This window comes from Calidris pugnax, unplaced genomic scaffold (assembly GCF_001431845.1).
Source record: "Calidris pugnax isolate Ruff unplaced genomic scaffold, ASM143184v1 scaffold24, whole genome shotgun sequence".
In the NCBI taxonomy this organism is placed as follows: Eukaryota; Metazoa; Chordata; class Aves; order Charadriiformes; family Scolopacidae; genus Calidris; species Calidris pugnax.
Genome location: NW_015090922.1, coordinates 2,490,310 through 2,505,940, shown reverse-complemented (window position 1 = coordinate 2,505,940; position 15,631 = coordinate 2,490,310). Strand labels below are relative to the sequence as shown.

At 38.9% G+C, this 15,631-nt stretch overlaps 2 protein-coding genes across 2 annotated transcripts in view; one reads left to right on the top strand and one right to left on the bottom strand.

Moving 5' to 3' along the window:
- Positions 1–8,309, top strand: part of DEGS1 (delta(4)-desaturase, sphingolipid 1) — a 14,511-nt gene extending 6,202 nt beyond the window's left edge. Inside the window, 3 exon segments of the mRNA XM_014950463.1 lie at positions 73–167; positions 282–1,141; positions 3,318–8,309. Coding sequence (XP_014805949.1) covers positions 73–167; positions 282–1,141; positions 3,318–3,464 — 1,102 coding nt within the window. The 3' untranslated portion in view covers positions 3,465–8,309.
- A 1,574-nt stretch (positions 8,310–9,883) lies between these two features.
- NVL (nuclear VCP-like) overlaps positions 9,884–15,631 on the bottom strand; it is a 42,740-nt gene continuing 36,992 nt past the window's right edge. The window contains exons 21-23 of the mRNA XM_014950624.1: positions 14,535–14,623; positions 11,565–11,635; positions 9,884–10,159 (exon numbers count right to left, since the gene is read on the bottom strand). Of these exons, the coding sequence (XP_014806110.1) occupies positions 10,115–10,159; positions 11,565–11,635; positions 14,535–14,623 (205 nt within the window). The 3' untranslated portion in view covers positions 9,884–10,114. The remainder of the gene's footprint in view (positions 10,160–11,564; positions 11,636–14,534; positions 14,624–15,631) is intronic.

Genomic DNA, 15,631 nt, shown 5'->3' with positions numbered 1-15,631 from the left:
GGGGGGTAGATAAGGCGTGGAGGTCACGGCGGCACCCGGGGTTTGGGGTAAATAACCGCGTTTTCGAGTAAGGCGCCTCAATGGGACCGGAGCTCGCTGGAGGCCGCCTGGGTTGCGGGGGGGGATGTCGGTTCAGAGCCGTTTCCTTCCTGGGGAGGGTGGAGGTGGTACCGGTGCTTGTCATCTACGTGTCTAGTTGCTGAGCAACAGAAAAAAAAAATATGCCAAAATGGTTTAATTCTGAAGAATTAATTCGTTATTCATTTGTTACCTTTGTTCAGTAATTGGGAGGAAGGGGAGAAATGACTGTACCTGCTCTTGTAATGCCATTGGGATAGTTGGCTGTGAAGAAGCGCTTCTAAATAATTGCTTTTTTTGTTTAATTCTCCCTCATCTAGCTAAGCATCCAGAGATAAAAGCGTTGATGAAGCCAGACTACAACTTGATCTGGGTGGTTGTGCTGATGGTTCTCGCGCAGTTGACTGCATTTTATCTGGTTAAAGATTTGGACTGGAAGTGGGTAATCTTCTGGGCGTATGTTTTTGGAAGCTGTATTAGCCACTCCATGACTCTGGCTATTCACGAGATCTCTCACAACAGTGCCTTCGGCAACAGCAAAGCAATGTGGAATCGATGGTTTGGAATATTTGCCAACCTCCCTCTTGGTCTCCCGTACTCCATATCCTTCAAGAGATACCACATGGATCATCATCGTTACTTGGGAGGCGATGGAATCGACGTGGACATTCCTACCAACTTTGAAGGCTGGTTTTTCTGCACCCGTTTTAGGAAATTCATATGGATTGTTCTTCAGCCCTTTTTCTATGCCATTAGACCTCTCTGCATCAATCCCAAACCCATTACTCGACTCGAAATCATCAATTTATTGGCTCAGCTTTCCTTTGATATCGTGATATATTATTTATGGGGAGTCAAATCCACTTTTTACATGCTTGCTGGCTCAGTACTTGGGCTTGGGTTGCACCCAATTTCAGGACACTTCATAGCTGAACATTACATGTTTTTAAAAGGACATGAGACTTATTCCTATTATGGGCCACTTAATTTGCTCACTTTTAATGTTGGCTATCACAACGAACATCATGACTTCCCCAATATTCCTGGCAAGAGCCTTCCACTGGTAAGTTTACTTCCAATGTTATAACTTCTTAAAATAAGCCCTGCTTCAACATGAAAATCAGGTAGAACAATGGAAGTTGGGAGATTAAAACAAACAAACCAACCCCAAAACCCCTGAGAACAATTTCTAAGTTGAGTGATGAAGGGGGTAATTACTATTTTCATGGTGTCCTGATCAAGCTCCCAATGTGCTGCACGCTCCAACCTCTTCCATCAAAGGGGAGGAGAAGAGATGCTGGTCTTAGTTTTGTCATTACAACCCGAGTTCTGATTTCTTCAGTTTGAAAGAATGCAGAAAACAAGTTAAGAAGCTGCAGGTACCTTCAGATATTTGTCAGCTCTGTCTTTGGAATCTCAAGGACAATATTGTAGTGTATGCTTATCTTTCAGTCTCCTCTGTCACTGACATTCGTGGGGTGGGAAAGAGAGGGTTTGAGGTGCTGCTAACGTTTGTGGGACTACTGGGAAATGTTTAATAGCTTTCTGCTTTGGAACAGCTCAGTTTTTTCTAGTGAGATCCTTTGAACCCTGCATAAGTATCAGCTGTACTTTGACAGAATTAAGGCTTCAAAACCAAGACTTAGACCTGACATATGAGGAGCAGATACAAAATTTTAAACTGGTTTCCCCCTACTTCAATCTTTGCTGGTTTCCTTTAAGCAAGAGCTTAATTCTCATTGTATTCCTGTTTCCCTGTTGGAGCATGGGAGCACAGGCTTCCAGGGTTACACATAAAACTCATCTTCAGTGAAAAGTGGTTTTAATCAGACACTGAATTTGCAGTTGGGCTTGTAGCTTTGTTGCTGGACTTGGTGACGGTAAGGCCTTGTGAGCTTGTGCCTTTGGAGTCTAAACTTGATTATTTCTGTTGTCAGTGGTGGAACCGTAGATGAAATAACTACTCCAGCACTTCTTTAGCAGTGCAGTTACTAAGGTCTGTAATTGGTTTGTTAAGACTCCACTTCCGTGGGTTCTGTTGGTTTTGGTTTTTAAAAAAGATGACTTATTAATAGACTTCATCTTTCAAATATAGCTGAAGTAGCTTTAACTCACTTTTGATACCTAGACCAGTGCTGGGGAACCAGCATTTTACTTCTTGCACCAGAACTGAAGTTGTAAATAGGGAAAGGTTGTGGTTTGTTTTTTTTTTTCCTAAGTGTTTAATTGCAGAGGTAAATACCCAGCTCTGCTACAGGACTGTTAATCCACAGCTCTAGTAATAAACCAAAGCTGCCTTTTAGAACAGTGTAGTTAATTTGATTGGACTGGGCTCTGCTATGATGTGTGCTAAAGATCACTGAAGTACTGAACACTTAATTCCAGCCAGGGTACTGGGGAGCTGAGAATAATTACTGTTGAATAAAAGTTCACTGGCTCCATGCACTCATCTCGAAGTGTGAGGAGAGATCAAAATGATCTCCAGCCCCAAACCAGGCATGCAAATATCTTGGGTTTGTTTATTGCTTATACAGATTAATACTTGCCTTCTGTTTAAAGGTATGGGATTTAGTGAAAAATGAGTTTTGTTCTGGTCAGGTTTTCAAGGATCTAGGTAGTTGGTCTTAAAAATAAGTAACTGGAATTCCAGCTCTCTTAAAATGGTGGTCTAGTCTGAGACCATTATGCAGTGTGTGCACCTGAGAATAAAGGCTTTGAAGCAGTTCATATTCACTCTTTAATCTTTATCTTCAGAAACAAGATGTGATGTTCCTCAGAAATAGGATGTTTTTTCTTCTGAGCACTAAGGTTTGAAGCTACATGTAAAAATAGCTGTTTTAAATATCTCTTCCCAGAATTGACAACATCCTTTTTTAGTAATACTCGCACACCTATGAGTCAGCACTGGACTGAGTCACCCGCTTCCAGTAGCGACCAAGCTGCTTGCTTTTGTGAGCTCCACTGTGCCGTAGGTTGCACAGTGAGCGGACTTGGGAGTGATAACAGAGTTTGTTCTGGGCAGCTTCAAAAGAAAAGCTTCACATGAAGTTTACTTAACAAGGGAGTTGCTTTTTCCTCCATGAGATTTTCACACTGTGCCACTAGTAGCCTTTCCTGTAGGCTCTAACATCTAAAATGTAATTTAATGTAGAGCACTAGAAGTTTCAGGTTGAGGATTGTAAAGTTGTAATGATTGGTGTTAATATAAATAGTAAATAAACTTCCTATCTCCTCTTCAGGTGAAGAAAATAGCAGCTGAATACTATGACAACCTGCCACAATATAACTCTTGGATAAAAGTATTGTATGACTTCGTGATGGATGACACAATCAGCCCATATTCACGCATGAAAAGGCAACTAAAGGGTGAAGTGAAGCAAGATTAAACTTCTAGCAACAAAAAAACTTGGAAATGTCTGCTTGCTTTAAAGTGGCTGGTATAAGGTCTCTTGCTAAAGATGCTCCCTGGTGTCCTGAATTAAGATCTCCAGCAACACAGCAATGCATCCTTAAGGATTTGGTAGCAGACTCCTGCCAGCTATAACATTCCTTGCAGTCCTCTGATTCATTGGTTTAATGTTTGTGTGTTTGCCTAAGGATCAGTGTTATATGCATAAATGCTAAATCACTTTGTTACAGAATTTACTTTGGCAGGTGTTAAATCTATGTGAAAGTATCTCTCTGACTCGTAATATTTTATAAGTTCTCCATGTCGTACACTGCCCACAACGTGCTCTTTAGATGACTATAGTGTTAAAATGCTGTACTTACTGATAATTCTAAACTAACATGAATTAACTTAAACCTTCTGTTGAACCTGTTTCCTAACTGATGGGTGGAAGAACTAAATTTGCACAGAAATGCTAAGTCTGCTTTTGTTTAAATATGTAACGTGTCATTTGAAGCACTGCTTTAAAGTTCTACCTTTTCTACTGGAAGTAGCTTAAAGGAGCAATCTATTGGAATGAAATTGGCATTTTTGAGATGGCTTTTGTAACGTCCTTGTAAAAAATGTGGGGAATTGTCACCTTCAGGGGTTCCCACCTTCTGCCGGAGCTGCTTGTGTCAGCACGTAGCTCCAGCAGCCAGCACTTGGAACTGTACTGTGTCAGCCCCTGGGTAACGTCATACAACTGATAAGATTTTTTCATATTTGAAAAATCTTGTTACAGTTTGGGGGTTTTCTGATCCGCCAAGAAAAAATGATTAAGATTTTTTGAGTTGGCTCTGCTGTTACCATGGCTTTTTAAATGCTAACTCTTAATATTTACACTCAGTTGGAAGTTTGACTTGTATGGAAAACTGAATCAAGTGAAGCAGATCCCGTTCTGGCAAACAAGGGTAGCTACACCCCCTGACAACTCTACCTGTTAAGCATACTAGTTGCTTGTGTACACAGAAAAGTGTTGCTAAATAATCTTGATTATTTTTTTTCCTTATACCCACAGTACCCTAAACAAACACTTATCTGTCTTTCATATTAAACCATGGTGAGAGCGCAGGTGGTGGTACCAGAGTTCTTGCTTAAGAAGTTTTAAAATCGGGAACAGAGAATGGGTAGACTTGTTGAACCCTGAGGAATGAGTCTATGTGTACCTCAGCACAGTATATTTGCCTTCTGTCATGTAATGCTTTAATGATGGCTTTAAGCTGTCACAGGTGGCTACAAATCACCCTTAAATCATCCTGCAGTATGTTCTTCACTTATCTGAACGATGGAATCTGATGAAGGTTGAAGTCGTAGCTACTGTCAGCACTGGTCTGCTGTAAGTAACTTAATTTTTAGATGCCTCCAGCTCCTGCATTTTATGGGGTTTTGGGGGCTTTTGGAAGAAGCTGAGTGCCTGAGAAGAATTTGCTGGTCAGTCTTAACCCTCACTTGATTGTGATCCTGTTTCTAATGCGTGTTTTGTTTTTTAAGCGTGGGTCCTTATCTGTGTTTAAGTAATAGAAATGGTATGGAAGTGTGCCAGCCACTTACAAAGTGACTTTGTTATGATGCCAATAACATGCCAGCCAGCAAATTGCTCAGGGTATAGTGTCATGTCAAAATAGTCCTTATCCAGTATTTTTACATGTAATTAAAAAGCAAAGATTAAAGTAACCTTGGGTGAATTTTTGACTGGTCCCCTAATGCTGAAGGACTTAAGCTTTAGAGAAATTTGGTGTTTTTAAAGCAGCTGCAAGAGCTGTTCTGTTGAGTGGTAGTGTAGATGAACTGTAAAGAATTGCTGGTTTGCCTTTCTCCTGGGAACAAAACTGACTTTGGCTGAAAGACTTCCATAGGTTTAAGTTGCAAAAGAGCTTCTTTTTAAGCTGCTTCTGCGTGACTGTTTCTCAATTTAAGAGGTGAATGGTGGAATTAAATAGCTTTAATAGATTGCCATAGCTGAATGAAGGATGGAAGTTGTCTCCAAAAAGTCTTACAGTGAAAAGCTGCAGTTGAGAAATTGCTATCTGAAGTATTCATTTGGGTGCTCAAAATTTAACTTTCGTGCTTGGGTGTAGTTCCCTATTGTGTAGGATCACTGATGCCCCTTGCTGTCTGCCCAAGGGGTGGTGCAAGTATGAATTCCTGCTTTTAAACACCATTTATCTTGTTTGCAATAGCAAATACTGCTTTAAGGTGTCCTGACTATGACCTTCCCTTCCAACTCTTGATATAATCAAAATACCTTGTTTTCACTTTTAACAGCTGCAGAATAGTGGGGGCTTCTGTGGGAGACACCTTGGCTTGCATAATCTTCCTGAAACATATGCTACTGCATGTTTTCACTGGAGAAAATTTACTGGACAAGGGTCATCTGAGCCAGTGAGACTGCTGTTTGGATTGAAACCATGGTGTGATTCTAGCAAGGACTGGTAACTACCATTCTTAGGCATAGAATTCCTGTGCAATACACAAGAGGCTTTGGCATCTTAGGCCTGCAGTATGTGCAATACACAAGAGGCCCTGCAGTAGCAGGGATTTTGGCGGAAGCAGATCATCTGAAAGCTAACCCATACTGCAGTATAGCTTCATCTCTAAAAAAGAGTTAGAAGCATGTTTGAGCCACTGGTAAAAGGAATTAGGAGCAGCTGGACTACTTGTTTTGTGGTTGATATATTCTAAATGAATAACTAGTTTTCTCCAGTCATAGTTATAATGTGATATTTAGTCTAAAGGCATGGCACAGAAATAAGAGACAGGATTATTTTTAAATACCTGTGAACCATCTAGTTACTGTTTTTTAAGGAATTAAATAGATTTCATTAATGCTATTAAAATATCTGGGAGAAACAGGTTACTATAGTTTTAGAAATACTTGCTCTGAAAGTTGGACGGAGCTTTGCCTAACTAGTGAAGAACAAACTAAACCTAAAAAGCATTAAGAACCCTGACAGTTAACCTAATTATAATTTTTTTATATATATATATATATAAAAATCTATTCAGATGGAATGAGTTAACTTTGTTCTTTCTACATACTTGTTAGGGTTTGTGTAACTAAAGCATCTTACTAGTCTGGCAGTTTGGCAGACCTCTCCTAAGTGAAATCAGCCAGGAGTTGAACTGCCAAAGCACAGCTGACTCTGTTTAACAGAGTTAAACAGTTAAAACTTACAGTTTTGACAATAAGCTGCCTTGCATAGCTCGTAACACACCTCCTATCCCCCCGCCCCAATTATTTGAAGCTTCTGAAGTGGTGTAAGTAACGCAGCTGGGAGTCTCATCACACTAGGCCTGGGTTTTCCCACAGGACAGGCGTGGATATGGATATATTCCTCTTTCAAAACAACTCTTGCCTCTGGCATTCTGGTTTTGCTGTTGAACCTGTCTGTTCCACAACAGTGCCCAATTAACATGTCAAATGGGTGCATCTCTCTGGCTACGGAGCTTCATGCTTTAAGATCTAGGAGAAGACTTCCTACCTGGAACCAGAGGCCAGTTGAAACGTAGTTAAGACTTCAGTTCTGTGTCTCAAAATTCCCTGGGTTAATCTTTAAATGTAGCCAGCGAGCACATAATACTTAACTAGTCCATGTATGTTGAGAAATGGAGCTGTTCTGAGTAAGCAGACACTGTTAGATAATTAGCTCAGTGATTCACCTCTACCTCCTTGGCATTTATTCCTGTATCTGCCACAGCAGAATTTCAAGTTGTTCATTCCTTATTTAATGATAAGGTTCACCAAGCAATAATGTCAGTGCTGTGGATTGCAGGCAGCCATACTAATCCTCTTGGGCACACATGAGAAAAGGCTCTTTCAGGGAGCAATCTTGCATAAGTGGTCCAAGATGTGGCTTTTGGAAAGTTACTCCTCTGTCCTGTCATTTTAAAGAGTCTCAAAATACTTCAGGCAAAGCAAGTTGTGCTGTTCCAGCTAGGACAGGACAAAGTGCAGGAGCTGCTTCTGGGTCTGCCAGGACTGTTTCTGCAAGGTCCCAGGAAAACAAGCTGACAAATAGGTGTGTCCAAATCATGTAGATGTGTCTTTGGAGTAGCAGCCTGCAACTTTATATATGTAATTTTCTCTATCAAATCCTCTTATTTCACAATCCAGCCTGCAGTGGTAGACAAACCTTTAGTGAGGGCAAAATTGTTGAAAAGGTTTCCTTATTGAGCCAAGAATGAAGACAGCATTCATTTCTTTCTTTTTTTTTTCCTGCTGACAGTTCCCTGTGCTGCCCCTGCCTGTGCTTAAGTCAGCATCTAAAGTGCTCAGGGACAAAATCATTGCTGTGATTGAGAGATACATGGTGAGCCTCAGGGAAAGGGAGAGGAGAATGGCAGGATGAACAAATTCTTGATCTTGTCCCAGGAGAAACAAGATGACTGGAGGGAAAACCCCCTCCAGGCATGTTTGGAGGGTGGCAGCTGCACATGCAGAAAAAAGTAGTGGTCTCTACTGCATGAAAAAGCTTGTTCCTTAAAGTGATTCCCATTTTTCTGTGTACAAGTACAAGAGATCTTGCATTTTATCTCTTATCAAGTGTTTTTAGTGGTAAGTACTATAGCCTAAGCAGAACTTCCCACAAGAACAGGTAGCAGTGTGGGTGCAGCACTTCCTTGTGTAAACAGTTTTGCAAAATAAAAAATAAAGCAAAACCTTTTATTTAAGAAAGGTGGTAAAACTGTGAAGTTGTAGATTTAGAAGTAAAAAGGGAAACAGCTTATGTAACGTAGGTAATTCTTGTATAACTCTGTACATCTAGGTATAATTTTACATTAAAATGAGTTGCTTAACTGATATGTATTAATTGCATTGCCTCACAGTAATGAACAGCCACGAGTGAAACTACTCCAAGATAAACTGATAATCCTTCATTTTGGATTTCTGGGAATCAGGGTAATTCTGGAAGCTCCAAGCCTGGTTTACAATGCCAAGCAGACACATCATCTTCTGCTCTGTATGCAGGGACCTCATTTGTTAGTCACTGAATCTCAGGTTCCCTAAAAATAAGAGGGAATATCCTACCACATGGTGCAAAAATCACAGGGGTAAGGACTGGCTGCTGTGAGCATCAGTGGTGATCAGTTCTGTGTAATAACCTTGGGGGGGAAAATGTACAAGATGGTTCTTCAGACAGCAGTTCAGAGGAGAATCTCAGATGTGAGGTGCTATTCCCTCTCCAGGCAAGGTCAGACTTAAAGTTGGATCAAGCTGTTCAGGGTCACATCTAGCAAAGCATGGCATTTTGTTTAAATGATTTGAGTAGGAGATGAACATTTAAGAGGGAGGAGATCATTAATGTGCTGGGGGGTACTTGCACAATAGATGTTTCTTACAAAAATTATTTTACTGTTTTTTATATGGTAACTTCATTACTTCAGTAATGCCAAATTTGAAAAAAATTTTAAACTTAAAAGGCTTTCTATGAAATTTGCCAGGAGAAATCATCCATTTCCTTTTCTGGTCCCTGATGGATGGTTGCAGTGCTTCTAGGAAGAATAAAACTGATCAAAGACAGGAACTGAGATGAAGGATTCAACAACTTCATAGAATGACAGCAGCACTAAAAAATTATCCATGAAGGCCTGTAAGTTTCAGAAATTAGTTGCTCAGTATTTGTCACTGTTCAGTGTTGTCTAAACTCAGATACTTCCCAGTTTGCTGATGCTGAAAGTTATGACCCTCTTTCCAAGATGGAATATCATATATTAAAAAGAAAATATAAAAAGCTTTAGGCTCCTGGCCTGTTTCTTAGAACAGTAATATTTTCCTTCTTCTAGAGGATATCAAAACACTTGAGTTAAGAAATTCAAATCCATAACAAATTTTTGTGGTTGCAGATTTGTCTTTATAAAAAAAAAATCTTGTGGTTGCAGATTTGTCTTTATAAAAAAATTAATAATTAAGAACCAGCTTGTTAGATAACTTACTGTTTCAAATGTTTCTTAGGTGGCTGTTAAATCACAATATCATAGCACTTCTCAGGTTTCCAAACTGTATTCTCTCCTAGGTACCTTCAGGACAGCTTGCCATCTGTGGATAGTTTCTTTTGACAGGTGAAGAGAAGCTGTTAGAGGCTCTGAGAACCTGTGCTGGCACAATCACAGTGTGTCACTGTATGTGGGAAAGGCGTGATCAATGGTGTGATAACATCCAGTGGAGCACTTTCCCAGTTTGCTTTCACAGCCCTCTTCTACCAGAGTCCTTCTTCAAAATGTAACTGTTTTCATTTATGGCTGAAAACAGCCATCTCAGCAGTGTAAACACTTTGAAGGGTTTGCCTCTCTGCCTCCAGGGGTTTTCTGATGAAGGGCACCAAATATATCAGAAAGGCATTCGCTCTTTAGCACTAAAAGCATTCCTTTTAAAAATTTAAATGGTGATAAGCAGGAACTGTGTATTTTATTTTTTTAATTCTGGAAATAGTTAATTAAGGATGGTTTCGAGCAGTAGGTTATGATGACCTTTTTTTCAGGTACAGTTTAAAAAGCTGAGAGAGACTTAGTACAGCTTCTTTCCAGCATGTCTCTTCTTAATCAGGCACAGTATTGCAAACCTCTCCACCGATGGAGGACAAGGGTCTTTTGGGAATTGTCCACGTGTCACCTGCACAGTGACTGACGCAGCTCTTCATACATTATTTGATCCTAACAGTGCCAAGATAAGAGGAAAAAATACTTCAGACAATGGTAACAAAAAAGCCAAACATGCCCTGTTTAAAAGTGGCTTTGTTAAATAATACATATAAAGTGAAACAAATCAGCTATATGAGCTACTAGGTCTAGTTTAAAACATTTACAAACAAAAAGCTAAATAAGGCAAACCTGTCACCCTGGTGCCATAAATGAGGTTCTCCAGTGACAGTCACTAATGAGATGTAATGAATAGAAGCCTTTGGCAGAGTTCTTAGACTTACTCTTGCTGTGCCAGGTTCAGGTTGCAGTTTCACTAAGAAGATACTGCCCTTTTTACCAGGGGAGCTGCTGAACTGACACTTTACTCCTTCATCTAGTTCTGCCAGAATGAACAGACAAGATCTGCTTCTGCTAGTTTAACTTACTTCACTGAAATTGTTCCTTAGTCCGTTTCACTAGTCACTCAGGTTTGAGGAACAGAATACTTGGAGATGTTGAACTTCCACTGCAATAACTGCTTTCAGAAAGTGGTATGTTTTTGTGGTTGTTGCTTCTGAACCCTTTGCTTGGTGGTTAGCAAAGAGGAAGAAAACAACACCCAACACCATCTTTAAAGGGTCTTGGAGCCAAGGATCACTTAAATTTTCGAAAAGGCCACTGACCATCAACATACAATAATAATGGAAGCAAATAATTAACTAGTTAACTTTCCTCTGGCTAGTGTTCAAAGTGAATATATTAACGTATTTTGGCTGCAGTACACTCTTGGCAACACAGAGTTATACACAAATGCTCTGCAGCAATAACAATTCCTATATATATTAAACTTCTAAATTATAGTAATTAAGGTGATTGACCAGCTTTCCTTTCAGTCATGAAAAAGAACGGATCATAAAGAAACCTCATAACAAACTTCCTTGACAAATGCAAATAATGAAAAGACTGATAAGAAAGAACTAAGATGATAAAGTGTGTTTTATGTCCCATCTCAAAATGATGTCTTTTGCACACTGACAGAAACAGTCAAGTATCCTTGGGTGTCACATCCATCTGGGGGGGTGTATTGCACTCTAAAGGTTTTGGCTTTTAACTGAAAATTCCACAGACAGGAGAGGTTAGGGACAGGTATATAACTAATGTGGGAATGTCAATGACAAGTCCAAGGTTCCACACTTAAAGATAATCTCGATAACACAGTAATCCATCTATGTGCAATGCAGCAGCTGCAGCTGAAAAGGGAGACTTTAATTTCTGACCTTGTAAAAACCATCAGGTTTGTTTAGTGCAGGAACAAGTAGGATCAGTTTGAAATATATGCAAGTGGACTGCAACATCAACTATTCCCACCAGTCTCCAGCATCCTCCAGTATCCTTTCCAGGGGAGTAATAAGTCTTACATATTTGAACCTTATCTTACCTTTTTTGATACTGAAGATTTCACTTTCCTAAAAGCTTCTTCAAAGTGTTTCCGGGAAATCTTGATTTGTCCTTAAAGAACAATGCATAATAAATTATTAAAATTGCAGGCAAGTGACAATCAAGAGACTGTTGCACATATTTCCAGGTAGCATTCATGAAACCTAACTAATTGCATGTGCTGGTGTCAGCTGATGAGCTCCAATTCAGAAGTGACGAACACCCAAACTCTTCTGTTCTATATAGCCTCCTGTCTGTGATTTTAGGGAAGATCTTAATGCCTCTGTCCCTTGCAGCTTAAGCCAAATACTACCGACTTGTTTCAGAAAGTTATTTTAGGTATTACAAGTTATATTAGGTATTACTATTTAGGCATTAGTAATATTTGGTATTACTAATAAATACCTACCTGCAGACTGGGAATTTCATTCTCAAGGATGCGGAGTTAACTGCAGCTTCCATCAAACCCAGTTAGAATTCAAGTTGCTTAGCCCTTCTGGAAGTGAATGCCTCAAATCCTGCTGCTTCCAGTTCTGGGCTTTATTTTCTATCCATATTTAATATTAAGCTTCCCTACAGAGCGTTATTAAGTGAGCACCCAGAAAACATTTTGTTACCATTCCAATTCTACTCCAGGATGCTCAATTCCTAAATACTTGCCTTCATATCATTGCTGTGTCTGGCATTACCCAGAAGTGATGAAAGCTTTCATTTTTACAACTCCCTGTGTTTAAGTTTATGCAAATTGCCTTTTTGACCTTAGTGCAGCTGTCCACGGTCATTATTCCTCATCGTAAAATTATTCCTCGTCATAACCTTCTGAACAGGTTTTCTTAGCATACTAAAATGTAAGCATGCCTGTAATAGATTGTGGATTCCTCTGCTCTCACAACCAAGTGCCTTGTTTAATCCAGACTTAAGAATCCCAAGAAACCACTACTAGACAGGTTTGTTACAATGCTAACACAGGTATCAGAGATGAGAGGTAGAAAAATTATATCTTTAGAGTCGATTTGGTGCATTTATTTTATGTATTTCATTAAGAGACTCTTTGCTTCCATAGATATGTACTGCCACGACCTCTGCATACATCTGTGTCACATGAAACAGGATGTGCTGATGTTAAAAATCTGTTAAGATTCCTCATTAATATATTTGATGTCAGAGTTAAACAAAATTCTTCTGCTGATACAGCAAAGGACTACATAGCAGATAGAAGGCACTAAAGATGAAAGCTTGTTAAAGGTATACAACAGAATAGCAAATAGTCTACAATTATTATTACTTCCTTTAAAAGTCAAGATGAAGGTTCAAGTTCACTAAAGTAAGCATACAACCTTGCTGCTCCTTCTCATCTCAGTTCTCTGAAGCTCTTGAATAAGAGTTTCATTAACAAAGTTATACCAGTATAAATGAAGATGTAAATCAAAAATACCAGTTTTAAAATTTATTTCCCCATGAAAACACTGCTTACAGTAAGAAAAAAAGTTCCACTTGGGTCTCTCATAGAAGCCAAATTACTTTGAGTCATCAGAACTCCATAAAATGAAGCTATGAAGATTTAATTTTGCTTTCACTTTTGTTTTTAAGCTTGTAACTTTTTAATCTAAGTTGTGAAACAATTTATAGCCTCAACTATAGGGAGGAAAAAGTCAAGGTGAAAGAGTCTGTGATACCAATGTAAGAGTATTAGCTGTAGCTCGGTATAAGCACACTTTTACTTACTGCCAGCTAAAGTAATTTACCTCTCATTGAAATAAATTAGGCTACTTCATGCTTGTTGCATGATAAAAGCATGCACAGTGCTTGACACTAGGGAGAATTTAGCTGTCAGTAACTTAGACCTTGGCTACTTGGATTAACAGAGTTCGCTGTGATTTCTGATGACAAGGATAAATTCAGCAATTTCCATCTCAAATCAAGAGTGTTCTTCATCTACAGCAAGCAAAATAGGTAACTAAGTCATAAAACAGCAAAGGTTTTTATAGTTTGTTCCCCCCCCACCTCCTCAAATGAACAGGCTAGTTCCCTCAAAACAAGAAATACAAACATTCTGCTCTGTTAACCTACTGCTGTTAAAAACCAGATGAGACTGGATATGTACTGCATCAAAAAGAATGATTCAAAGCCATTAAAATTCCAGCATGGTTCTTAGAGATCAGAGGCATAATGAAAGGCTAATATATTTTCCAAGAACATAATGTGAAAAATCACAATTCCATCTTAGCTTTGCATTTTGACTTAAGGGTAAAACAACAAAGCTACTGGAAAAAATCTAGATAAACACTTTGTATAAAAGAGTCTCAATTTCCAGTTCCATTTTCCTATCTGCACAGTAAAAACAGTAATTTAAAAAATAGGGAAATAAAAGTGCAGAGAGAGATGAAAAGGGCAAACGCTGTACTTGAAACAATTTATAACTCCCTGTTAAAGTCCTGGCAAGAGCCACTGATGAGCTAAACCCCTAAGATCAAAAACTGCACTCAGATTTTCCTCCTGCCATTACTAATAGCTGCGTGATTTCAGTTACACAATACCACTGTGTGCCACCAGTACGTACGCAGAGACAACTGTACTCGAGTCTGCAAATAAGGCAGTATAATTAGTATAATTAGTCCTTGGTAGCAATGTGGAAATTTGGCAAAGACTTACTCAGTCTGTGTTAAGTTCTGGTATATAAACTGTCAGGTTAGACTACTATTTCACATAAACTTTTCTTTAAGGCTACAAGGTTCAATTCTTTTAGAAAAAGCATAAGCATTTTTTCCTGTGCTGTCCCCTACATCTACTTCAAAGACAATTGTGTGTTCTTGAAAAAAAAAAATCTGACTTAATTTTTGTTTGGCTCAGAAGTCATCGATCACTTACGTACCGTGTGCACACCTTTCTGCTTGTCTTGAGCTACCTTAAATCCTTTCCATTCCGTTTATCTGCTCGCTGCTCAGTTAAGATTTTTGTAAAACTTTCTTACCTTTCTTGCTCTGAATATCCTGCAGGGCCATCTCCTGTCTCAAGGCACATATGGAAGCCTCACGCACGAGAGCGGAAAGGTCTGCCCCTCTGCAGATACAAACACAATAGGTTATTTTAGGATAAATTTCTCTCCTCTTTTGCTGATGCCACATGGAAAAGTGAGGTGCCACTAATGATCATGATGGTAAGAGACTGGTTGTGCTGTCATAAAGATTCATCTTAAGAACATTGGAAAGAGGTCCAGGGACTCCCCAGTGCTGCAGCCCTTGATATGATGTCCTCCAGACATTAGCCACAGATTAAGATCAAATAAAAGACAAGGAAGAGAAGAGAGAAAAACCCCACACAACACCCTTAAAAATACCAAAGGATTGATTAATATCATGCCACTTGGGAACAAGATACTTTTTTTTTTTTTTTTTTTTTTTTTTTTTTTTTCTTTTTTTTTTTCATCTTATGTGGAGATATATGGTGATATTTAGTATAAGTTCAGACTAAAGTTCACATCTTAGTCTGTGCAGGATGAATGTGATCTGTTTACTTGTGCTCAAGGAATTTTTTTTTTTTTTTTTTTTTTTTTTGCATCAGTCTCATGAAAGATTCAAAGGGAATCAGCCATTATTACAAAAGGGACTTGCCTTGCTCAGAGCTGCACCAACAGTTACCATGCTCTTAAAATAATAGTATCCACATAACATTGTTAGATCAGTCTTTCTAAATATTTGTCTCCAGTTTCCAGCTGTTGAACTGCTTACAAGCCTTCAAACCAGTGCAAGTCATTGAACCACAGAAAATTTTTGCAATTAACCCTCCATGCTTCATTTGGGGGTGCTAGGAATACTGCTATATTTAAGAAAAATAAACCAACAAAAAACCCAAAAAAACCCTAAAAAACAAACCCAACCAGAGAAAAAAAACCACCACCACAAAACCCTACCCAGAAACAAACAACAAAAACCCAAAATACAAACAAAACCCAAACACAACATAACAAAAAAAACCCAAAACAAACTCCAAAAAACCATACACATGCCCTGGCAAAAAAAAAAAAAAAACAGGGAGAGAAAGGGGCAGAGAAAAAGTAGTATTTTTTCC